General features: G+C 35.8%; 1 protein-coding gene across 2 annotated transcripts in view; it reads right to left on the bottom strand.

The window, feature by feature from the left end:
• The window catches only part of ASCC3 (activating signal cointegrator 1 complex subunit 3), a 252,134-nt gene that overhangs the window by 214,739 nt on the left and 11,449 nt on the right, over positions 1–25,946 (bottom strand). For both annotated transcript variants that reach the window (XM_053972459.1, XM_053972460.1), the window contains exons 2-4: positions 21,467–21,610; positions 20,626–20,776; positions 16,627–17,210 (exon numbers count right to left, since the gene is read on the bottom strand). In XM_053972459.1, the coding sequence (XP_053828434.1) occupies positions 16,627–17,210; positions 20,626–20,776; positions 21,467–21,556 (825 nt within the window). In that variant the 5' untranslated portion in view covers positions 21,557–21,610. The remainder of the gene's footprint in view (positions 1–16,626; positions 17,211–20,625; positions 20,777–21,466; positions 21,611–25,946) is intronic.

The following is a 25,946-nucleotide window of genomic DNA, read 5'->3' as shown; positions in this document are numbered from 1 at the left end:
AGGGTGGTAATTTGATCAGGAATCCCGGGTGATGTTTCATGGTGGGTGTTTTAGGAATTGGGAGGAGGAGGGGTGTTTTAAAAGGTCTTCATCCTGGATTTAGTTTATGTGTTTTCTGTAGTAGTAGTAGTTTAATAAAGTTTTTTTTCCCTTTGTTATTAAGCTTGGGCCTGCTCTGCTCTGTTCCTGATAACATCTCACAGCATTTATTTGGGGAAGATGCATTTTCATGGGGGCGTTGGCATTGCGCCAGTGTCAAACCATGACATAGAAAAAGGCTGAGTAAGAAAGCTGATGAAAAAGTTTTCATTGGGAAAGACATCTGCACAAAGATAATGAAGTTGTAACAAATTCTTACTCAACATTCAACTTTTGTTTACTTTTCCCATTACTGCATTTGCAGTCCAACAAAAACTGATGGAAATCTGGTCTTCAGTCTGGGACACATTTTTAGTCTGGGAGTACAAGTACAACAAATTACTCTTTTAAATACCATCTCTCCTCAGCATATTGGGATTATGCTCTATTTTCATGTATTTCTGTATCCACAAATGACTATACAATTTTACTCCAACTACCATTTGCACTAGTAAAAATATATTAATCACAGCAAGAAAAACTTCAAAAATAGTATTAAAACATCAAAACAAATGTCTTAGAAGTCTCAGCGTACAGGTTCGAGGCTTATTTTAATCAAATTGAAATCTATAGTTAAAACACTGAAATTGATAAGTTACAGGAAGAAAAAAGTGTTTTTCATCTAACAAGACTTAAAAAACCTTCTTCTTATAAAAAGACTTAAAAAGACTATCAGATTGAAAGTGTATGTAAATATTGCTTAATAGGCCTAAACTTATTTATTTGACCATCAGTTTTGATTACATATAATTCTTTACTATTTGTTTTATAATAAAAAAATAGCACAATCAATCACAGCATAATTTGAATTTGATGAAAATCTTCTACCAGCTCCTTGTGCAAATGCTAAAACTGTCTACCATATCTGAAAAAGAGACAAGCACAAAATCACAAATCTTAGCAAACTTTCTCAATATTTTTATGAGAAAATAAGTAGACTGGAGAGATCATCACCACCATCATCATCATATTTTAACAGAGCCTAATTAGAAACTTAGACAGATACACTTATTTTGAAAATTTCAAATGCATAGCTACAAGGCAACTTCCACCAGCTTCTTCAGCCTGAAGACTTCGGCAATTAGAAAAAATGTCAAACAGCAGCTACAAACAGCAGACCACTGACTTGCCTTATGAAAAGAAAACCCTGAAGGCAAATTGATATGTAAAAAACCTCACTGTTATATGAATCCTTAAACTAGTGTTTATCTTCAGAAGTATTCTGGGATAAGCTGTTAATGATTTTTGACCAAGAAAAAGTCCTGAAACTAGATAACCACTGCACTTGCAACTTTTCTTACCTGTAGATACAAGGGCAAGGAATTCTGACATTACCCAGCAGAAAACATACATTTATGGAAGTGATTTCTGTATTAGAATCAATTTGATTTTTTTTTTTTTTTTTAGGGATGAGGATTTAAGAAACTTCTAAAATGGCAGTGTTTAACACAGAATTCTATTCTGCAAAAGGCAAAAACCTGCAGGTTATCTCAAAGGACAGCAATTCCCAAACCTACCCATTTCAGAAGGAGGACTTGGCTGAGGGTGGATCCGCTATCCCAATGTGTACTGACAGAGTAAAACAAAATAACAGCAAGCCAAGAAGTTGGTTTATGTTCCTTAACAGAGGTGAATGACAAAGAGTAGCATGGGACCCTAATACTGACAGCTAGTTTTATCCCAATTAGGATAGTCAAGCCAGAATTTTAATATCCTCTGCTGGATCCAGCAGGATTACCCAGGAAAATGGACAATGACCACCAACCCCAGGCTGTGAACTCCAGCACCCTGGGCAGAAATACACATGAGTAAGTGAGAAGAAAACAAGGCAAGCTTTGGCCTGAAACAGCATTTTATACTGTTTTAGGAGTGTGCAGAAAAAAAAAAAAGAGGATTCCAGATTTCAAAAAGGATGTTGTTTTATTCTAAAAAAAAAAAAAAAAAAAAAAAAAAGATTTCTTCCTTCAATAAGGAAGATTATTTTAAAGCCTAGCTTTCCAAGGAAACCAGGGCTACCACATCACTGTGTGTTTAGCAGTGTGTGAACTAATAAGTGTTAAACCTCCTCAGTAACTTCCAGTTTTGACAGAGAGACAGAAGACTTCAGGGCCAGCAGTGGAGACAGATTTGAATGACTGCTCTTTGTGCCTCCTGCCCTTATTCCCTGGGAGGCTGCAGCAGGAGCACAGTGGCACTGGCACACACCAGTGAGCACCAGCACAGCACCAGCACAAACTCTCCCTCAGCCAACAGAGCCGCTGCGGCAGGCGCGGCGTAACAGAAACCAGCCCTGCAGCAAACAGCTATCAAGCAGCTATGGGCTAGGGATTTCTGTGTGGGATTTTCCCCTCCTCACCTTCTATAAAATGATTCGGAGGAAAGTGATTTTGTGCCTAGTTAATAAGAGAGCCCTAATGTTTCAGGTGCCATCTGACTGCATTTCTCAGAGAACTAGTATTTCCTTATGTCTCCATGTGGATGTGAGAAGAAATCAGCATCAAAGAAAATAAAAAGGGAAAAGTTCCATCCGCTCCAGACTGGCTTTCTCTAAGAAAAGATCTCCTTAAGTTTAATAATACATTGAAACTGATTCAAAAGGTATCATTAATAGATCAAGCCTCATACTGGCTCAAAGATACAACACGCTTTCTCTCAGTACAAAACTGAAGTAAAGAGTTGATAGGAAAGAGGAAAAGTTATTGACAGGAAGGACAGTGAACAGCTCTCAGCACCAGGATTAAGCCTAGCATTTCTTGTCTCTCTCTGTGGCTCTTTCATCATTTCTTAAGTTCCATCCCTAAAAAACAGCACTCAAATGCCATTCAGTTGGGTTTTTTATGAAGGGAGACAGCATGGTTCTGTTTTCATAAAAAGAAAAAGTTTCCTATCGTCTGTGGGGTTTCAACAGTCCTTGGACAACAACAAAGCTGTATACTTCTGGATTTAAAAAGAGAAGTCCACAACTGAAAAAGGGGAAAATGTATCCAAAATAAGGATTATTTTCTCTACATGAAAGGGGAGCAGATAAGCTCTATGGTAAAGAATAATGAAACCTAAGCTCTCTATTGTCTGAATATAAAACTCTTGGTAATTTTAATGAAATTACAAAGAAAATATGAGCTTGAAAAGCTAGTCTCATGCCAAGTTGGAAGCTTTGATGATAAGATAAAGATAAAACACCACAGGGGTGATCCACATATGCCTGTACTTTCCCTAAATGGATACTTCTTTTATGAACGAGGCAATGGGGAATAAGCTTTGTGATATGTTAATTTGTTAGGGCTAGAAAGTCATTATACTGAACAAAATGAAGTGCCACTTTGACACTTAAAACCAAACATGTTTTATGAGACAAGCTGCTTTGACATCAAAATATCATATGTCATGCGAGGGTACACACACACACAAAACTAAGCTAATGTCATAATTTCATGGTACATTAAGGAAAATGAAGATTAAGGTAAATCAATATATTATCATATGCAAAGTTTTCATGTCGTGCTGCATGCACATAGCAATGAACATTTAAATTAGCTGATTTTAAGTCAAAATGAATGTTAAACTGTAGCTTTTGGAAATGTTCTCCCAAAGGAGCCTCACAACAAAAGCTATTCCACTTCCTTACTGATTTTAACTAAGAAATAATTATAAGAACAGCTTGAATTTTCTACTGTGTATCAATTTCTATAGTAAACTTTTGTGTGAAGATTTACTAAGAGAGAAACCTCACAAACTGGTAAACAGTTACATGAAAGGAATACAATTGCAACAGAAATTCAGTCTCATCTCAGGAATGTTCCTTTGCAAAAATATAAATTGTTCTAAGACAGAGAGAGAAGCCACATTGCTTTCAAAAAGGTTTGGAGATGAAATTCTAGATGAGTTCAGGAAGAATATAGACAAGTAATGACAGAATAGAAAGTATTAAAAATTACTATCAAAAAACATTGCCTTGGCTATGAGTACTTCCTCTTCATTATGTTTCAGATACTTAAAAAAACTACTACATATTGCTCTTTCATGTTTTCTCATAAGCCTCTTATCTCTTGATACCTAAGCTAGAGATTCATAACCACTTATAAACATTCAGACAAGGATCCTAGATAAATTTCCTAAACTTATAGCTAACTTTACAGTCATGGGTAGATTAGTAACAACCAAAATAAGGGCTGGCTGAAGAGTTCTTCTCCAGGAGCAAATGATGAGCATTTCTGGACATCAGATAAGTACTTCCATTTCTTTCCAAAAATAAGCCATCTATAACTTTTGAAGTGCCTTATATGACTTTCAGATAACATTTTAACTATCACTTCAGACTTCGTTCAATACTGCAAAAACAAGGTACCCAGTGAACGGTGGTTCAATAATAATGAAAAAATAGTGTAGAAATAGAAAGTATGTAGCAGATATCAATACAGTCTGTGAAAATTTCCATTACTAAAGAGTACTAGTAGTCTAGCTATGGCCTATATAAAACTGAATATTTATTGAAAAAATACTAATCAACTTCTGATTCTCTATGGCTGCTTAAAGCCCTTACAGAAAACTGAATAGCCATGTCCAAATGAAGGAATTAGGTATCTTAAAGCATCCTGAAGGACATCTCACAAGGAGTAGACAATTGCTCTGTGTCTAAGAGTTCTGAGAGATGATTCTCATGCACATTTTTTTGGCTACTGCAAAAGTTGTGCCAGAACTAGAAACCAAGTTCCCTGGAATCTGCAAGTTAACTGAAACTCTTGGTGAGATTGTTCCTTGCTAAGATGAACAGACAATATTCGTGAAACGTTTGTTTTATGCTGCCAGTCTATTGCTCCCTCCTCCTGAGCGCCTTTTCCTGCAAGCCACAGTCCACTGATGCACTCCTCCTACATTAAATATGTTTGTATTACTGCTACTTCTTTGCATCAAACCAGACTGGCAATTTTTTTTCATATTTCATTTTGTCAGTTTCCATGCTTTATTTCACATTTCCTCAGTTTTCCATGCTTTATTTCACACATGATGGACCTCCTGTGAACCCTTTTCCAATTACTTCAGCACCTTCTATATACAGTAATGATGAAGTCATCTCCTGAAACTGCTTTCTCTATCAGTAAGCATTCTATATTAACACATTCTCCACTTAAAATCAACTAAAAAAGGCAGTAGATACTGAAAGTATCTGGCAGTGCTTACAATGAAGATCTTTAAAGTCTTTACAATGCAATATAAACATACAAATGTGGATGTCTAAAATATGTTCTTTCACAATAGAACTGTGTTTCTCATTTTTGGGGGCTTTTAATGTAAATATCTACATAGCTGGATGAATATTTTCATGTTTTCAGCATCTGCATTTTTTTAAAGAATTACTATTTAAGTAGCATGTCAAGCTATTTAATTTGATTGCTAAGAGCAAGGAGAGTCAGTAGACTTCTCATTCTAGAATTCCACTTGGAAATTCCACTCAGCTCATTTCCAAAGTTTTGTTTTTAAGTTTCTAATGAACTTAACATGAGTACAGAAAGGTTTAATAATTTCTTCTACATGACAAAATCAAGTACCACAATTTTTTGCCATTCCACAAATCTAATCTTCACAAAGTGAGGTCTTCAATGAACACTGCTGAGTAATACAAGACGGTAATATATATGTACCATACAATATGTAGCATTCATAATGTATTTAATAGAAGTAATAGTACAATATAAGATTCTGAAGCACAGAATGCTTTTGTTGCATTTCTGCAGAGCTCATGCCTAGCTCCAGCACAGCATTAACATGCTAAGCTCAGAGGCCTAGAGCACTTCTGCAACATGACAGAAATGCACACGTGAGACACTCAGTTTTAACACCAAATATCCAACATTTTCCCTGTATTAATGAATATTGGAAAGCTGTTTCACAACACCTTTTATATTTCTATAATAAATATGATAGCTCATTAAAAAATTGTTTATGCTCCAAACCAAAGGCAAAGTTTTTTTACTAACCCTCAAAATCTATTGTGCTTTTTGAACAAAAACTTGCTATATGACTATTCTCTGTTCACACGAGTATTCAGTGTTTGTTAAATGGTTTATGTAGTTATTATGACATCTGCTTATATCAGTTTTTCCAGTTTTTCAAGACTATTTTATTAACAGTGTAAAATTCAGTAGATAAACTACTCTTTACTATTTTAACTAGTTTAACCAGTCAGTGTGTAACCAGATACCCAGTTCCTCTGTGGGAAAGTCTCATAAAAATGCCACAGCACCATAACATCTTCTAAGTGGCAAAATTTCCCCAAGCAACATAGAAACACATGTTAGTGCAATCCTATTTTGTAACAGTGCTATTTTGTTGCCTGTGGGCGTATAATAGCAGCTAGGTTCAAAAATCACCTCTGTAAAATAAGTTAAAACATAAGCACAGACTAGTACAAGTAGTAAAAAAACCCACCTGAAATCAAGGAAAAAAAAATCTCCAAGTGATTTTAATAATGCTCGCATTTTATCCCAGAGGTTTTGTCTTTGTGCTTACATGCAAATAATTATTATTTTAAAATAGATTAAATTTTCCTATTTCTTACACTTTGGACAATCACATCAGCCATTTCACCACTGACTTCAGTATCGTATCTGGCCAATTTAATTTTCTCTTTCCTTAACAAACTGTACTGCTTACTAACGCTTCAGTAAATAACACAATTTATTATATTTCAGACAGTGCTTCCCACTAAATTTTCTAAAAATTATGTATTAACTCTATTTATACTGTCCTCAAGTTCTTCCAAATTGCATTTTGACATCAAAGTTGACTTTCTTCCTCTAATAGTGGCTTAATGAAAACTATGCAGGGAAAATAGCAGCCTTGTGCTGGGGTCTCAGAGCACTTTTGGTTCTGCTTCGGATGAGTTAGAGTAGCTGTGGCTGGAGTCATATGCCAGAAGAGAAGAGCAGCAGAAAAGCCAAGCTTTGGCTTTGACAGGAACAGATGACCCTCTGATAGCAATGAAGCATACACAATTACACTGATGTGCCAAGCTAGTGACAGGTAAAACTGAGCTTCCGATATCAGAGCATTTGGAGGATCCAAAGTCCAAAACTTGGCATTCTATTAAGCAGCAAGAAGCTGACACTTCAGATCCTATTTTGCTTAAGAAGAGCAACATAAACATCCACTTTCACACCTGCACACTGCACTTTTCTGATTGTGAAGGTCAGTTTGTAACTAGGGAAATGGCTATGGAGAACATGCAAACAAGCTCCACTTGCCCTCTGAGAGAAACGACAGTATTAGGCAAATATTGAGTCAGAGCCAATTGCATTGTGCACAGACAGTGAAGCCTGTTTCTTGAAAGCACTTTTGCTCGGGTCTGCACAGCACGTCAGATGAGTGATCTCAAAACTACCACCTGAAGAAAAAACTTGTCTGCAAAAAAATGAAACGCTGAAGTACTTTTCACAGTCCATGCTATAAGGTGAACTGTGAAGAGTTCAGAGCTCTTAACATAAATTACATATTCAGACTTCTCAGGGAATCATTCTCAATACAAACCTGAGAATTATTGAACTGAATTCAGGTTTAGAAATGTAAGCTAAGTATTTCTCAGGTCATCAGATTTTTGGATACTAGTTAGAACATACAGTTTTTATGTGCAAATGTTACACTGGAAAGCAATAAGCAAGATGTAAAGAGAGAAGAGTGTCTGCTGTGTTTGCTACTGACAAGCCCCCTAAGTCACTAGTAGGAAACAAAACCTACACACACACTTTCCAAGATTTATTCTAAAACCAAATGCTTGTGATGTTGTGCAATGTTGTATAAGCTCTTCCATTCATTTACCTGAAGGAGTGAATAAGTGCGTGCAGTCTGTAGGAATTACAAAATTATTTTGTAGCTGGTTTGCCTTATGAGCTCTAAAATACACTCTTTTTTATTGAACTGTATTTCTGTGTCATCTCAGAGTCTTTCATTTGTCTTAGCTTACACACAGAAAAAAAAAAATTAAATGTTCACATAAATAATGTCAGGCTTTTAAAGGGTATTAGAAATATAGTCATGTGAATTAAGACTTTATGTAATATTCTCTTGTAAGAATAATGACCATTACAGATTCCTGTTTAATGCAACAAACTAAATGAATGATTTTTCTGGACAACAAATGTCTGTTATTTAGATAGATACTTAATTTAGGAGACCAAATTAACACATCTGAAATTGAGGCCACTTTAAAACCTAATTGAGATTACTTGCAACACAAGGACTATTTATTTCCTGTATACCATAATTCATTAATTAAGTTACACATAAGGTTAAAATATAAGTACTTAAAGAGGCACACTCCATTTACTTATTATGAGATTCTACTAATAACAAACTTGTTACAAAGCAACAAGCTTTTAATTTGAATACACCCAAACATATTAGGGTAAGGGATTGATTTTTTGGTAAGAAATTAATCAGGGGAAATGAAAATTTAAATTAATATAGAATTAGGTATAAATATAACATATAAATTTTGTCCAGTTACCTCTATGTTATCATTTGAAATGACAGAATCATAGAATGGCTAAGGATGGAAGAAAACTATGGAAATTATCTAGTCTCCTGGGCTGGAGATTCCATAACCTCTTGAGCAAACTGCTCCTGTGTCTGACCATCCTCACAGTAACAAAAAAGTTTATGTTTACATGGAATATCCTGTAATACAATTTATGTCCACTGTCTCTAGTTCTGCCATTGGGCATCACCAAGAGAACTCTGGCTCCAATTTCACTACACCCTCACCACCAGGTCTGATCAGATTCTTTAGACTTCCCTTCTCCAGGCTGAGCAACCGCAGCATTCTCTGTCTCTTCTTGTATGTCAGATGCTTCAGTCCCTTCATCATCCCAGTGGCTCTTTGCTGGCCTCAATCCAGTATGCCCACACTTGACAGCACTCTACACCTCTCAGATTTTATTTGTTCATCCTACTGCTCAAAGCCAAGCCAATAAAATGCATAGCAGTGTGATGTTAATTAACAAAGTCTAATATTTAAGTATTAATTACAGACAGTTTTCACAGCTTTTGCTTTGTATTTGTTCTCCATTTTATAAGCAAACCAAACCAAGTATAACTCTGAATAAAATACTATAAATAATAAAGTGAAAAGATATGGGAATCCATATATTCTTCAGATTAAGAGGCAAGTACTGATCAAAGTCAGCCTAGACAAACATTTTGTCATGATCAGACTACCATGTGAAATGAAGCGTCAACATTTTTTTAATTAAAACCTTTTCAGATTCAAGGTGTGTATGTGTATTCTTCAAATAAGAGGGGACAGCATCAGATAAAGTAAGTGATGGTAATCTAAGCACTGTGGGTCTTTTTGAATGACAATCATGCTAGGGGAAGGTGCTATTTACCCAGCTGTACAACTACAATTTTCCTTGCAAGCACTGTGAAACACCCAAGTAGAGTTTTCCCTGCAAAACATCCAGCAAACATAACAGTGAACATTATGCAGGAAAATTTAAGGGGTCTTACCACCTTTATCAACCCACCAGATTTCAGAGTAACATACTCAATATTAAAAGATAAAAAGCTTTCTGGTAAAAAAAGGTCAACTATACCTGAAGGGCCATTGAAATACTATCCATTGTCTGCCAAGCTCTTTAGGTGCCATTCTGCTCAGAACTAACAACACTGACCAATCCCAGTTTACTGTGACTGATGTGCCCTATGCCTTGCAAGCTGCTGTGGAAGGCTGCTACTGCTACTGCCAAACCTGATTTTGCCATTACTGATTTTGGTTTAGATAGGAAGAATTTTAAAAAACAAAATATAATTGCTGCAGGCTGAATGATATATAGTTCATGAAATACAGCTTAGTTTTCAAGTACCAAGAAAACACATTGAAATCCATGAATCTTATCAAGTTCAACAAGGACAAGTATAGTCCAGGAGCACAGCACAGGCTGGGATCTATCCATAGATAGACATGGGAACAGATCTGTGTAAGTGGAGTTGGGGGTGCTGGTGAACAACAAGCTCAATGAGTGAACATTGCTGCTGTGGCAGAGAAGCCAACAGGATGATGGGTGGCATCACAAGGGCATTACCAGCACAGAAAATGAAGTCAATTTCCTACTCTACTTGGGGCTTGCCAGGCCACACCTAGAATACAGTGTTCAGATTTGGTCCCTTCTATATTAAAAAGATATGGGCAGGCTAGAGAGGGTCAGGAGAAAAGCCACAAATATGATCCAAGGACTGGGAAGCCTGCCATGTGAGGAAAGGCTGAGAGAACTGGTTTGTACAGCCTTGAGCAATGAAAGCTTAGGGGAGACCTCATAACTGTGTTCTAGCACATAAAGGGTGCCTTGCACAGAAGATGCAAGAATCCTCTTTAGAAGGATTCCCATGGAAAGGACAGGGCAATAGGTACAAGTTAATGATGGAAAGATTTTTATTGGACACAAGAGACAGATTTTTCTCAATGAGAAAAATCAGTCATTGGAAAACTCTTTCCAGAGATGTGGTAGATTCCCCAGCACTGGGCACTTTTAAGATTCAGGTCGGCAGGCTGCTGAGCCATCTTGTCTAGACCACGTCTTTGCCATGAACGGTTGGATCAAATGATCCTTGAGGTCCCTTCCAATGTAGGGACCTTTGATTCTATTTATTGGCTCATGTCACCACATCAGAATAATTTTAGTGTATTTTCCTTTGCAGGTGTCCAGGCATGTTTTCCATTTTGAGTTCCATGGACCAGATGACTTCACTATCTAGGTCCCTTAATATAGTACAAATTTCCCTTTTGAAAGGAAAATTTTGACTCTTCAAAGTTACTAACAATACTTTAATTCAGTTCAATTTTTAAATTAAAATTCAATTTTTTCTTCAGTTAAAATATTATCTTGGATATAAAGATAAAGTGGTTAAAGAGAAAAGGGCATGGATATAAACATGATTGCACTGAAGCTAGGAACCAAATTCACAGTTCACTGTTAAAACAGCTTGAGTGCAATGCAATCTTTCATAAATCTTCATAAACTGACATGAAATTGTAGGCCAGGGATCACATATCTACAAGGGCAATAACACACTGTATAAGAAAATATAAGTATGATTGGAGATAATTTAAAGACATATATTTGGAAAATAATCAAAAAGACATTCAGGTAACTGGAAATGGCATAAACATAGCATGGAATACTCATGAAACATCATTTGGTCTAGCACTTAATTATAGAAAATGAATAAATAGCAGTTGTCTCACATCTGGATTTAATTTAAACCATTGCAATTTTCCACATAAGGACTTATTAAACTTGTGAAGATGAGCATTAATAGAAGAATTCAAAGTTGGCAAGGAACGGCCTGAAGGCTAAATGAAAGGAAAGGAAGTGTTTAAAAGGCACAGCATCATCTGGAAAGGAAGTTATAAGCACAGTTCTTTGGTGCTTATTTTTAAAACTGCTTTAAAAAAAAAAAAAAAAAAAAAAGGAACAATTGTATAACAGCACAGGAAAAGTGACTATAAAACCAGCCCTGAATAAAGTCAAAAAGCAGAAAACAAGGGGTTTTTTTTAAACTCCCAGGCAATGAGACTCTGGAGCAGTCCTCAGGGGGAAAGTTGGGACAAATTTTCCCACATTCTTTTGTTAATGAGTCTTCCTCAGTTTAAGATACTGTATCCGTGAGAGAAAAGATGCCTTCTAGATTCTGTGAAAGTTCAAACAGATTTTGCTTTCCTTTACTCTCCTGTACTTTTGCAAAAAGGCTGGTGGCAGAGACAGAGGAGCTTCCTGCCAGTTCACTGAATTGACAAATTAGTTAAGCTCCCCTTGCTCTTGATCCCATGAGCATCTACAGGTTCAACCAACAAAGCATATTGGCAGACATTTGTGGTGGGATTAAGGTGAGGCAACAGAAGCAATGTAAATGAACTCATGTGGAGAAAAAAAAAAAATCATTATTTTGCTACCAGTGACAAAGGCAGCTAAAGAAAACTTAACACGCAGAAGCCTGAGAGACAACAGGGGTCCACTTAGAAGAGACTGGGGAAAACTGTCTAAAAGATTGTTGCTACATCAAGCATTCAGAGACACATAAACATCACACTGAAAAAAAAATCCTACTTGATGAAACAACAAAATCTATTAACTTCCATTCTGAAATAAGTATGAAAAGAACTCAAATTCAGTAATAAATCAACAACCTTTTAGCTCTAAAGAGCATATTACTGGACTGAAGTAATAAGGAATACATACAGGAAGATGTGCTGCCCAACTCACAGCACATCTCTGACCTCTTCTTATTCATCATATAAACCTGTATTACACAACTTGTACTTTTCTGATTTCACTTCTACTTTGATTTGAAATTAATGTTTTTCAGCCTTGAAGGAAGGACTGAGAATCTTCAAGGTCCAAATTACTACCTTCTGGCCTCTTACTGTAGTTTTTACTACCTGGCTATTCTCAGGTGCTTAGGACAACAAGGAAGAAAACTTATCTCGCATTTTCAGTAGGAGTGATGAATACTGAATTATTTTTAGGAATGAAACAAAGAAACAGTGTTTGCTTCACACCATGACAGTTTGCAATGCAGCTGGATTGTATTTACTGATAGAAGCCCTGGATGCCATAGTATGTGTACATGCCAACCTTTTAATGCATAGAGCTGGAAACAGTCACAACTATAAAGCAGATGAAAGAAGCTTTGTGCCTGGGCTCTTAAGTGGGCAATTAAGTACATCATATATAGAGATAAGTAAATATATGTACTACTACATAATATTTAAACTACTGCTTACAACGTTGTTTTCTTGAAACAGTTCTGCTGTTTCATATCTTAGCCTAGTGTTCATCTAGTTATTTATACAGCATTTAAAGTGATTTGGTCTGGGAAATACCGTTTAATCTAATTTGCTAAATGACATTAATATTATTAATTTTATTTAGGAAAAGTTCTTGCATTGTCCCAAGAAGAATAAAATGCACAATTTTTCATAATGGATGGTGTATTAATAAGATATTAACACATTTCTGATTGCATCTCCTTTTTTCCCCTAGTTATTTTATCTCTACAGGAAATATCTTCTTGTTTTGTAATGATAATGGGATAATGTACCTCTGCCTTAGTGTAAAAATAGAGACAGGTATTTCCAAAACAAAATTGAGATAAATTTTGCATATAAACTAGACAAGAGCTCACAGAGGAAAGACACATATTCTCTAAGAATAGTGTGGTCTAATCAGAGGGATTAAACTCTTCCAACTTTTTCCTAGTTACCCTAGGAGGTACTAGGTGGCAAAGCTGCTAAAATGCTCTCAGATGGCTCCAGTCTTCATTCATCATACACTAGAAACTGAGGGCTCTCAGAAATTGAGGAATGCACTGAAAATTAAGTTTTAATCAAATATAAAAATAAAAAACCACAACAGTTATTGGCCAAACTCTGTAGTTGGTTATTGGCTTTTTCTTCTTTTTAAATAAAGATGTTGTTACTGCATCATTACCATCAAAAAATACATATGCTCATCAACAAAACCTGATAAACTGTGAAAAGTGTGTAGTTGTCATTTAGCTTTACTAGACTTTATGTCCCCAAAGAAAAGCACATGTCCCAAACACTTAGAAAATAAGTTATAACTCCCATATCACTCCAATCATAAGAATAAATTTTCCTCTAATTAAGAGTCACCAGTGATATGCCAGATAAATAAATTGTTCCAAAGGAACACTGAAATGTTCTCAAATAGTAAAAACAAAGAACAAAGTATTTCTTCTACCTTGCTAACCATTTTAAACATAAACTATACACTGCTGAAGAAAGCAACTCATTTCAATTCCTTGTAGAGCTCATTAAGTAAACAGAAACCTAAATAGTGTATAGTGTGCCTGTACATAGACTGCAAAAAACCCTCAAAACAGGATGCCACCCCATAAATTATCTAAACTGCTCATATTCTTAATGTGATCTGGCACCTCAATAAAATTTGCTTAAGGATCAAATGAAATTGTCTTACAGAAGTCCACTTGCCAATATTGTCACCACAATCATGTTCTTTTCTTGTTTAATAATAGACAGACAGTGGTATTGTCCTGTTTTAAAACATAAAAATGTGGTATCTCGATTTGGATTTTTATTTATGAAGAATTATCCTTTCATATCAATAGGTTTCTTAGGTTTTTTTTGGGTTTTTTTTTGTTTAGGTTTCGGTTTGTTTTTTGGGATTTTTTGTTTGCTTATAAAGAAAATATATATTTTGTAGTTCACAGACACTTTAGCCTCTGTTCATTCCACCAAGAAATGCAAAATGTGTAGAATTCATGATCAATCAACTTGTTATGCCATTTCACATGGCAAGCCCCTGACCTAGTTCTAGAAATGGGTTATCTTCAGGTTTAAAAGCACCATCTGCTCTTAATGATGGCACCAACAAAATTACTGTAATAAGAAAAAAAAATATCCCTAAGTGATAGTAAAATCCAAAGCCCAGGAGACATTTTCAAGTCATTACTATGCCTACAGAGAGCACAATTCAAATGCCAGCTAGCTTTTAACAAAAGGTGATCAGGGTCAAGTTTGTTGTACTCCCTCCTTGACCCCCACATTGTGCAATGAACAATGAAATAACACTGTTGCAAGGAAAGGCAACTTAGGGGCCAAAATAATGAGAACGTGGAGATCTTTCTTTTATTACTAGGAGTTTTTAAAAATCCAAAATAAAATGCAGTTTTCAGACACTGCAGAGAAGAAATCCTTTTCCTCTCTAGTGAGGCAAACTGAAGAAACTATTCTTGCTAAGGTAGTTTTCAGTTCACTGGCAAAAATTTTTTTCATATTATCAAATTAAAACTTCTGTAAAGCCACCAAATCAGATATTTTGCTAAGAATTCTTTGTTCCAGGAACTAATGGAAAGGAAGTCTTTATTGGTGACCTACATAAAAACTGATAGCTTGAACTTTCTGCCAATTGATTTAGCAATCCATTATGATCATAAATTTGCAAAAAAAAAAAAGTTATTTCTTCTTGCTTAAAGCCAAAGGTTTAGAGATTTTCCTTTAACATTTTACAAATTAAACTTAGGCATTAAGTAGGCATTATGTAGAAGTATGGAATTATTTCTGCATACCCTATAATGATATTGGAAATGTCTTCAGTCACTGATCTAGAAAAAAAAATTTAAATCTTTATCTCTGTACAATTAATAAACTACAGGTCCTTTGACAAATATACTTCTTTCATGTTTCATTTGACATGCAAGTTTTTTATCCAATCTTCTTATCCAAGACCTGTTCAGTCTTCCATTTTCACGTCTTCACTCAATATGACCACTTAAAGTATGAAACTGTTTGCAGACACATATTAAGGTATTATTTTTCAAACATATTTCAATGCAGAAGAAATCAGATCAACTTCCATTTATATTTAAGACCTGTAAGAAAACATACATGTCCAGAAAGTTCAAGAGACAGCCAAAATGTGGTCCACTGATTACCAAACAAAACAATAATATGGCTTCAGCAGCTATATCATTACTCATTAGATATCCATAGATAGTTACCTAGACCTAAAATGAAGTACAAAAGTTCTCTATCACCTACTGTTTTTAGTAAGGAGAATAAAATCTGCAACTGCAATGGCAAAATTCCTGAAAACTTTCACTATAGCATCTTTCACAGGATTGTCTATTCATACTATCAGTTGCATTTCTGTAGAAAATTTTCAAATTTAGAGTATTTCTGAAAAGTTAGTTTGAGAGTTTAAGTACTGGATGTTTCAGGGAAGGAAAGCAAGTTAAGTTTGGAAAAATAAAATAAACATAACAGAAAAGTGCAGAGAGAAAAAAAATAACAAATTGCTGGAATTCTTCCCCTATCCCATTCAAAACGAGTTCTCCCTTGCCTTGATTAATCCAATCATCTCTTGCACACACACCTGAAAAACATCTTCTCCAGGCTTTAATCATGCTTTTTCCCCTTTCTACTGCTATGCTTATCTTTCAACTCCAGCAACTGTTCCGTTCCCTCACATTTTCTCTACTCTTCTTGTAACAAACCCAGCCACCCCCTTTCTTCATCAAAAGAAACAGACATGATATGACGAAATTTTAAAGTAGCACCACTTGCTCAGCCTTCCAGCAACAGGCAGGCTCTGAAACTGGAGATGAAACCTGCCCAAGAAAGTTCTGCTTGTCTTTGCAATTTCCTCACACTTTTATAGGCAGCTTAAACTGGGTTGTGCTTAAAAAGAAAGAATGAAGACTCTGAGCAAATGGCCACAAAAAAAAAAAAAATCTTGCCCATTGTGGGGGAAAGAGATTATTCAGATCAAACTGATGCTGTATCCTCCTCCCTGGTAAATGATGATGCTGCCATGAGATTCTCTCAAGACAGATTAAAAAAAAGCAAAGGTTAGACAACAGTTGGGTAAAGTATATTGGCATAAACTAAAATGAAATTATTGTATATTTCTGTGTCATTCAAATATATGCAGTACAGTTAATGTGCTAATGTACCTCATTTTGAAGTTCATCAGCACTTTTGGTAGAAGCAAGGATCTCATACAAAGTGCAGCAGAGGTCTTCTGTTGTTGGTCCTCCAGAGTTACCTCCTTGCGACTCCTTCAGGTACTTTCTAACTTCACACCATAAAAAAGAATCATCTATTTTTTCCAAAGATTTGATATTAGCTTTCTCATCACAGTAGTTCTGTAAGTGATTCAGCTGGTTATTCAAAAATTTGTTATAATCTAAGCTTATATTTTTCTGTGCATCAGTCTCACCATTCACAGGCAGCTCTTCAGAGTGATCCAAATCATGCATGTCAAATGAAAACACTATATTTTTACCAAACAACACTCTGTTATCACCATTTTGCTCTTCAGCCAACTGTATGAGGGCTCTAAGCTGTTCTTCAGGGAAGTGAGAAGCAATCCGAGACGTGGCATTACAAGCTGCAGTAGCAGATGATGATGGAAATGGCCCAAACATCTGCTTGATCACCTTTGTCTCATCATGGCCGACACATTCTTTCCCATGAAATGTCTTAAAAAGAAAAACAGCTCCACTTTCAATTGCTTCTTGTCCATTTTCAGCTCCAACTGTTAACAAAACCAAATGTAACTTAATACACTTAATAATAAGAGTGTTTCATTACCTATAACATAACTGTATTCAAATTCTTGCCACAAGTCTCATCGGCAGAGATTACAAAAGAAGAGATATCACAACAAGTAAGAACTGTTGCAAGGTACTGAATATAAAAGGTATATGATAATAAAGTATCTGTCTTCATTATCCTTCCACATATTAAAAATTTACAGTAAGAATTACCAATGCTTTCTTATCTTTCTGAGCTAGAGAAAAAAACTCGCTAGAGGTCTTAAACTCACAATTGTATATTTATAAGCTATTTAATGTTAACAAATTTCCACTTTGTCTCACTATTTATTCACTGCCTAATCTGAATATTCATAACAGAATAAATATACAGAACTCAGCTGGGGATTACTGAATTCTTTTAGTAATTCCCAGTAGAATTACTTCTGAGTATGTGCTAAGTTAGAAAAACTGCTCAAAAAATTTAGAGCAAATAAATGTATGAATTTGGATTTCTATCTACAAAGTATCATGTTATGCAAACAAACAATATATTATTAGATAAAATCGTGAATGTATTTCTCACACAAATATTCACAAAGGTAGTCGAGGAACATGTAAGGAAAACTCCATGTGATGGACCAGTATGTCTCTACTACAAAATTTTTAAAGTCACCAAGCCTAATCTAAACAAAACCAGCCAGCATACTGGGGTTTTTGTTCATTTTAAATGAGGAAAACTTACAAAATTTTTTTACTTGCGACTTGATTCAACTTAGATTAGGTTTAGCACCAGAAAAATCAAGGGGTTTCTTCCCCACAATCTAACAGGAAAGAGCAAAAAAATTTTAGCATGAGCAGATGGAACAAGGCTGAGTAGCTAGAAATGTAATGTATAAATAAATGGAGGCAGCTACAAATTCAGTATTTAGCTTGAATCTTCCTGTGGTGCACTTTGAAAATCTGAAAAGTTCAAGGAGACAACTGGAGGTTATATTTACAAGATAATTAGATACCTACATAAGGAAGACATATGACATAAAGATACATACATATACAATAGATACTTAAATAGGTCTCAGAGGAAAAAGGTGGCTCCTTTTAGCATTAGCTATATAGGAATCACAAAAAAAAAAAAACCCTACATCTAAAAACTTGTAGTTTGTCTGCATGAAGCTCACTCATATATTCCTAACATACAAATACACATTATTATTTAGAGCCAAATGTCTCAGAACAGAAGTAAAGATTACCAAACTAAAAGAGAAATTGAAGGGTTTGAGAAAAATCTCTTAGGTTTACTATGTGGTATTTCTCCTTTATTATCAATGTGCTATTTGTGAAAGCATCTGAGAAAATACTACTCCTTCCATCTCAACAAAATAAACCAGACAAGATGGCAAGAGATGCATTACTAGAAGCTACTCTTTTTGGTATTTTCTTTTGTTTGCCAGCCAACATTTTAGTCCAGTACCACTTGTGATTAAACTACACAGTGGATATTTAAAACAGCTTTCTCAATCAATATCTATTATCAATACAGATTGCACCTTCTCCTACTAACTCTATGGACTGACAGCTGGTACAAACTCAACCCACATCTTGCATGACTTTCCCTCAAGCCTTGTGTGTTGCAAGTGCCAGCTGAAATCTGTGCACTGAAAGAGAGGTACCTGGGTTAGGGCAGAGAGGTGGCCCTTCCCAGAGGCCTGTCTCAGAAAGACAGCAGCCACATGCTTAAATTCCAGCCCAAACATGTTAATAGTCTACTAACAGTACTAACCAGAGTTTAAGACTTTCTGTCAGTGATTTGAGAAATAACCTAAAAATATACTTCTGATGACTGAAGAAAGCAATAGCCATTTACAATCATTAATAGCTTTAACAGGCTGCAACTGTACAGCACAACTGACTACCACCACATGTTAGATTTTAATAACTTGCCTAGCCTTTTCTGAAAGCCTGTGTTAAGACATTTGTTTCTTTCTCAATTTATTTGGTATTTCCAAAAAATGGTTGAGAAACAGAAATGCAAGTGGGGCAGGTCAACATTTGTACTGTAATAAGAATCTCTGGTCTATAGTACCAAAACAGGCAAATATATTTATTTTTATTAATTCTCTCTTTTTACTAATGTTTCCATTCAATAGATTTGAAAAACAATCAGAAAAGGAAGATATATACCTATGAGATTGAAAGAAAAAATCCCTAAATATGTGAGAGCAAGAGCTTGAACGATGCACTCAGTTTATGAGCTGATGAAGTTAAATTTTGCTAAAAGCAAAAGATGTATTAGGTTTAGTCTGTCAATCAAAAACTAAATTTCCAATCAAAACTAAGTTTTCACACATGTGGGAGGGGTCCCCGCTCTCCCTTGGGAGGCAGCACCAGCATAGAAAAGATTGTCAGTCACTTCTTGCTCTCCGCCCCAGTTGAACTGCCCATCAAAGTATAGCATACTGCCCGGTTCTGGAAAGTTCCCTTGTTCAGTTAACCCCATTGGCCCCTGTTGGAATGCCACTCCTCTCCTGTGCCCTAATTGGTTCGTTGTATGTCACCCCATCCTGTCTCCTCCCCTTTGCCCGCTACCCATTGGTTTTACTGTATCCCAACCACTCCTACTCCTCCACCCTTATATACACAGCCCCGCCTTGTCTCGGGGCTCCTGGAGCCAGTTCCCTCCGAGAGTGCTTGTGTCCCCTGCCTTCTCCTCCCGTTCCTGGTCACACCCTACAATAAAGCCTCTTGGATTTTACTACTCCGGAGACGTCTCGTCTGTTCCTGGTGGAGTTATCCGGGTTCCATCTACCCCTCCCTGCGGACCGGTCAGCCGAGGATCGCTCCCCGGACTGACTGGGAACCCAGGGGGCCCCCGGCACATTTCAATTTATTACACACACGTTCTTTGCCACAATGTATTTCAGTGTTAAAACTTTAATTCCAGATGAGTGAAATATATTTTTATTTCTCTCCTCAACACCAAAAACTTCAAGCAAAAACATTTCTTATATTTTTATCTGCCTGCACAGCACTCCGATTTTTCATTATATCAATTATGTGGAATTAAAACAGACAACATCAGGATTGCTCTTTTCTTAGAGTACTGCTATTCCAAAAGAAACAGGTGGTTTTGCTTAATAGCTGTCAATCACAAACCATGCCACAATCTACAAAACAATACTATCAAACAAGTAAGAATATCCACATAACAATGGAATCTTAAAATAAAACAGAAGACCAAATTGTGCATATATGTATCAGATTAAATGGAGTTTCAAAGATATTGCAGGGCAAAACTGGCATCAAGGCAGACCAAAATTGTACCAGTAAAGTCTGCAGGCAGAAAGCAACTTGAACCTGCTCCCACCCCCAAATAAAACAATGTATTATTAGACTACTAGAGAAACGAAAACATACCTATTTGTTTTGCAGCTTGTAAGATAGTTTTTAAATCACCATTTACAGTTTGGTATTCTTTTTTGTCCAAATTGTCATCAACAAACTTTATTATCTTCTTCCAAGTAAGATCAGACTTCAGCAACTGGGCATGTAGCTTTGATCTTTTAGTCTGAAAATGCAAAATATTTGGGTTTTTAAACTTAAATTAATATATGGGGGTTCTTTTAAAATCAAACACCAGATAAAAACAATTCCTTCCAATTGCATTGTCAGTATACAGTACTGACTGCAAGTACTTTTCCTTTTACCTGATCTTTAGACTCTTTCCTGAGTGTATGAAAAAAGGATACACAAAAGCACACACATTCTCTCACTAATTTACTCTTTACTCTTTAGAGAGCAAAATCCTCTATAACACCAAACTCTCGCAACTTCAAGAGATTTACAGTTCCCAAAATTCCAAACTCATTTCACAGGTTCCCACAAGGCATCTATTGCTTTAATGCATTATTCCTCAGGAAGCAAAACAAGTACCTAAATTCAGTGAACTTAATATTAGAAGGGAAATGTTTGGCTTCCCAGCTCTATGCAAGCTCAGAGCTAAAAGCAGCCCTGCCCAACTTCTTGAAAGACAAATTAACACAACGAAGCAAACTTTGCCACATGATTGTAAGGGCTAAGTATAAATCACAAAGCTACAGTAAATTTGACTTTGAGTGAGGACGCTATGAAGGAATGTACAGGAAATTTTACACACTCTGCCCTTCTTGCTTGCCTACTCTTATAAAATAGCAATGCAAATGAAGAAAACAAATGATTCTTACTATAGCTATGCTTTGCAAAAGAAAGAAAGCTTTACCTTTAAGTCAGCTAATTCTTCACTGTAATCCTCATGTTTAGTGACATTTGAAAAGGAGCGTAAAGCGCCTGTAAGACGAGGCAAGGCCATCTGTTACTCATTCAGTGATCCATAGGATGAGGAATCAAATCCCAGTTCAAGTACCTAGATGAGAACAAAACAAGTAACATGGCTTTATTAATGTTATAAATACAAACTTGCATCATGAACTTGAAAGACCTTTTTGAGCTAGCACCACTTGGCTGGAACTTCAATTAAGTGGGTTAAAAAAAGATCTCTTAAAATAATGATAATCAAAATTAAATAAAGGGAGGTGAAAGGCGCAGAGCAGAGGCAAGAAATGGTCACATGCAGAGGTCACTCAGCAGGTGGTTCTCTTCTCTCCTCCCTAAGTAAAAGTTACCAGCAATGAGGCAAAGTGGCATTTATTTCTTTAGCACCCCTAACACTGGGTATTATAGTGAAATCTGTGTAACTGAACTTTAGCTCCCAATAGCAGTAAGTGATTACAATCTACGGGAAGATTTCCTCGGAGCCAGCCCATGCTGGGAGCTTTCAGGTCATTAACAGCCTCTGGCGCTGATGCAGAGAGAGACATCTTTCTTGACAAGTGCTTAGTCATTTTTAACCAGCAAAACAGGGAAAATTATGACAGGAAATAAAGATTGTCAAAGGCATAGCACTGAACTATTATAAGAGATAAAGGGAATGAAAAAGGCTACCAAAAACCTGAAAATACTATGCCTTGGGATGTTTTCATCTCACAACTAGGAGTGCACACACACTTAGAGCAGGACTCTCTTCAGAACTGCAGCTTATTTCCATGCAGTTTTATTTCCTCTGTGGAACAGGCTCATATCTATGCACCAAAGCACAGCTGTTCTCCATCTGAAATTGTACTTCTTCCAAGCCTTGTACTGAAGTTATTCTCAAAGTTATTTAATTTCAAAGGGTGCCCACAGCTGAATCATTTAATGAACACTAACACACAGCTACAGTTTCTGATGGTATTAGATAAGATACAGATTTGGATTATTTTTGAAACAATTAATGATACCATTACAAACCTAATGATCTGCATCATTTTTAGTATGCCTGAAGATCAACGTCCATCCAGAATTTAAAGAACTTGTAACAGAGTTAACAGAATTACTTCCCCCGCCAGTCATACAGTACAGAACCCTCTGCTTTCATCCAATTATCCTTAACGTTTTTCCTTATTTAATGACTGCAGTTGTATTTTAGCTATCAGCTTTGCAATACAGCACAAAGGAAATCCAGATGCAGTGTTCCAGTCACAAACAGAGAAATGTCACTGACTTGTCAGGTCTGCTTGTTTTTCCACCTTGCCTTAAGATGCTTTTTGAGAATGATTTTACAACAACTGATATTTTGGAGACAAATGTTATAACAACGAAGTTAGAAAATTTGGAAATACAAAATCTTTAACAGTGAAGGGCAAAGAGAGCATGCGTTCAAGCCTAGAAGCAGACAGAGCCAAACACCACTGCAGCTCTTTTGATATATTCAGTGAATATATGACATGTAACTCATAAAAGCATAGCTCCTAGTGAAAATAGTCTGTAGACATTATAGCCACCATTATTAGAAGGGAAGTAATGTGTCCAGACTTTGAGGGTACATCACTCTCACACCGTTCTAATGACAGAATTGCCATTAGCTATTAGAGCTATTGGGTCCATTTTACCTATTTATTTTATACCTACATTTAAATACCTTTTTCTGTAGCATTATGTGCCTTTATAAAAAAATGTAACAACATAACTCTAATATTGCCTTAATTGTCCTTTCTGAAATACCATGCACAGTAATTTATGAAAGTTAGAACATACTTAAAAAAAGTTCACTTTTCACACACAGTTATAAATTTCAACACATCTCCAGCAGGCTCATTTATTAGGAAACTGAATTTTAAATGAATATTTCTTTCTCCTTTATTCAATTTCTTTATTAGCAGCTCCTGAAATAGAAAACCCGAAATACCAGAAAACAAGAAAGGGCACACTGTCCTGACCCCAGGCATGGCCAAAGAGCCAAATCCAGCCCTGCAGCCCTAATCTTGTACTAGTAAATGCTGCTCCACACTTGCCTGTGTGCTTTCAGAACTTGCAGGTGTCTGAGGGGGCTGGTTTGGCAGAGCTGTTGCACAAGGCTCCTGCACCCCATTTACAGTCATACACCACACACCCCCTTCCCTTCTGGTACACAACACTTACTCTCAGCAGGGCACCGATGAAAACAAAAACAGCTAGTAAACAGAATGCAGGGGTCAGGTACAATTAAGTACTCTACTGTTAACATAGGAAAACAAGATAAAACTTAGAAACTTTGGCTATTATTCCACAACATATTAGAGCCAGCTCTGAATACTAAATCAAAAATCATGTGGCCCTATAAGATGCAGTGTAAATTTATATTTGTTTTTAAAAAAATATGTTACCTGCCTTCACATAAAGCCTCCTGATGTAGATATCTGCCCACATCACACTGCCTTTAGAGTGGATCAGCTACTCCTCATGGTTCCACAGCCATCAAAAGGGCAACTAATTCCTTCTGATTTGAGAGAAATGTATCTGTTTGCTCACAGATGGATCTGAAACATCTGAACTATCAAATGATCCTGCTAAGATCTGGTAGTTTTGAAACAAGATCCTAAAAGGTATCAGCACTTAAATCCTCTTTACCAGGGCCCACATATAGAAGATGAACTTTTGCCATTTTTCTGCCCATTCCCCTTAAAGAAAAGTATGAGAAAGGTACCATCCAAAATCTAAATTTCCATAGGACAAATATAATGGGAATTTAACCCTTGTATCAGTGTGACTTTACATGGTAAAAAGATTTCTTCTCCTCCCCTACCCCCAGTCAAGTAAGGACATTTTAGGTGCATTCTGCTAATGATTCCTAGAACTATCTTGGATTTCCTGCCTCTTTTAAAAAACACTTAACTTTCCACCAAGCCTGTTTGTAAATCAGAAAGAGCAATATCCACCCTTCTAAAGCTCTGTGAAGCTGAGAGAAAGTAACTTTTAAAGTCTATTTTGCTTCTTTTAAAAACAAGTGTGATTTTAACATTGAAACTTTTTATAGGAAAAACTAAACCATAAAGACAGATTATACTCAGAGTTCAGGTAAGCAACAATTCCAAGTTTATTGTTTAAAAGTAAACATGAATCATAATCTTAGCAGGTTTTTACTCATTAAAGTGAAACATGAAAAAAATTTCTAGCAATACCACAAAGGTAACAAAAATTACTAGAGAAGTTTTCCACTTCTTATTTTCAACAGCTACTTAGGTTTTTGTCCAAGTCCTGGCCTTCCTATGTTTCTAATACAAGCAAATAACAGAACCATTTCTTTCTCTTTGCTGAAATATTGAAGAGATTACTGTAAAAGACATATCCTTTTGAAATTTACCGATTTCCTATGCTCTCTAACAGATCAAACCAGCTGCCCAGTAGGGCTAAAAGAAGGTGAATGCTCAGATCAGGCATATCAATGTTCAAGTTGAACAGAAATCTTTCTTTCCTTACAAAGGATGGAATAACATAGCATTAACACAGATAAAAATTGCAGGTAAAATCCACAGTTACATGATCCTAAACTAGCAGCTTCTGTAGTCTATAATATTTTACTTTTTGTTTGTCCTTTAAGACTTCACAGCAGCAACTCTGTTTAAAGTATTTAAGGAATATTAAGCCATGTTCCCAGATTTTGTCTATATTACCTATAATTCTTCCAGCTATTAATAAGTTTCTTGTTGTCTATGTAAACCTGCAATTTATAAAACCTAAAGAAGTTATTACTAGTAACTAATCTAATCAAAGAACATTATAAAGAAAAAGAGGCTTTATTCATGGGCAGTGAGAATAGCAGGTTGCAATTGACCACAAAGTATTTCAAACGGCATTTTCTCTTTCATTTGAAGAAGTGGAAACATTTCTAATGAAAAAGAAACTAGAAGGGCAAAAGATATCCCACCCACCAAGCTATACAAAAGCTAAAGGGACAGTGAAGTAACTTTTTTTACATTTTAAATATATAATTCTAACAGTGAGATCATTTATCAACACGTACAATAGTTTACTTTACCTTTCCGTGTAAGAAGACTAAAAATAAACCCCCAAACATCAAATTTTACGGATATGAACACATTTTAGAATGGCTACAATTAACTTCAACAGCTTCATTAACACAAAGGTAAACTCGATATTTTATTTACAAATAAGACTCAATATTTTAAAAAATCCAAACAACACATTATATTCGGTATATATCCTTTCTATATCATACACATCAAGGGAGAAATAGTTCAAATAAAACACTTTAAAGAAAAAAAAATGAAACCATTAGATAAAACAGCTATTTTGGACCTCTGAGAACATTTTTATTAGATTCAATAACATTTCTTATTCAAGCATGTTTGATGCCAACAGTACAAATACACACCTAACATCAA

The sequence above is a fragment of the Vidua macroura genome, chromosome 3 (genome assembly GCF_024509145.1).
Source record: "Vidua macroura isolate BioBank_ID:100142 chromosome 3, ASM2450914v1, whole genome shotgun sequence".
Lineage (NCBI taxonomy): Eukaryota > Metazoa > Chordata > Aves > Passeriformes > Viduidae > Vidua > Vidua macroura.
Note: the sequence above shows the minus strand (reverse complement) of the source record. Positions and strands in the feature narration are given on the sequence as shown.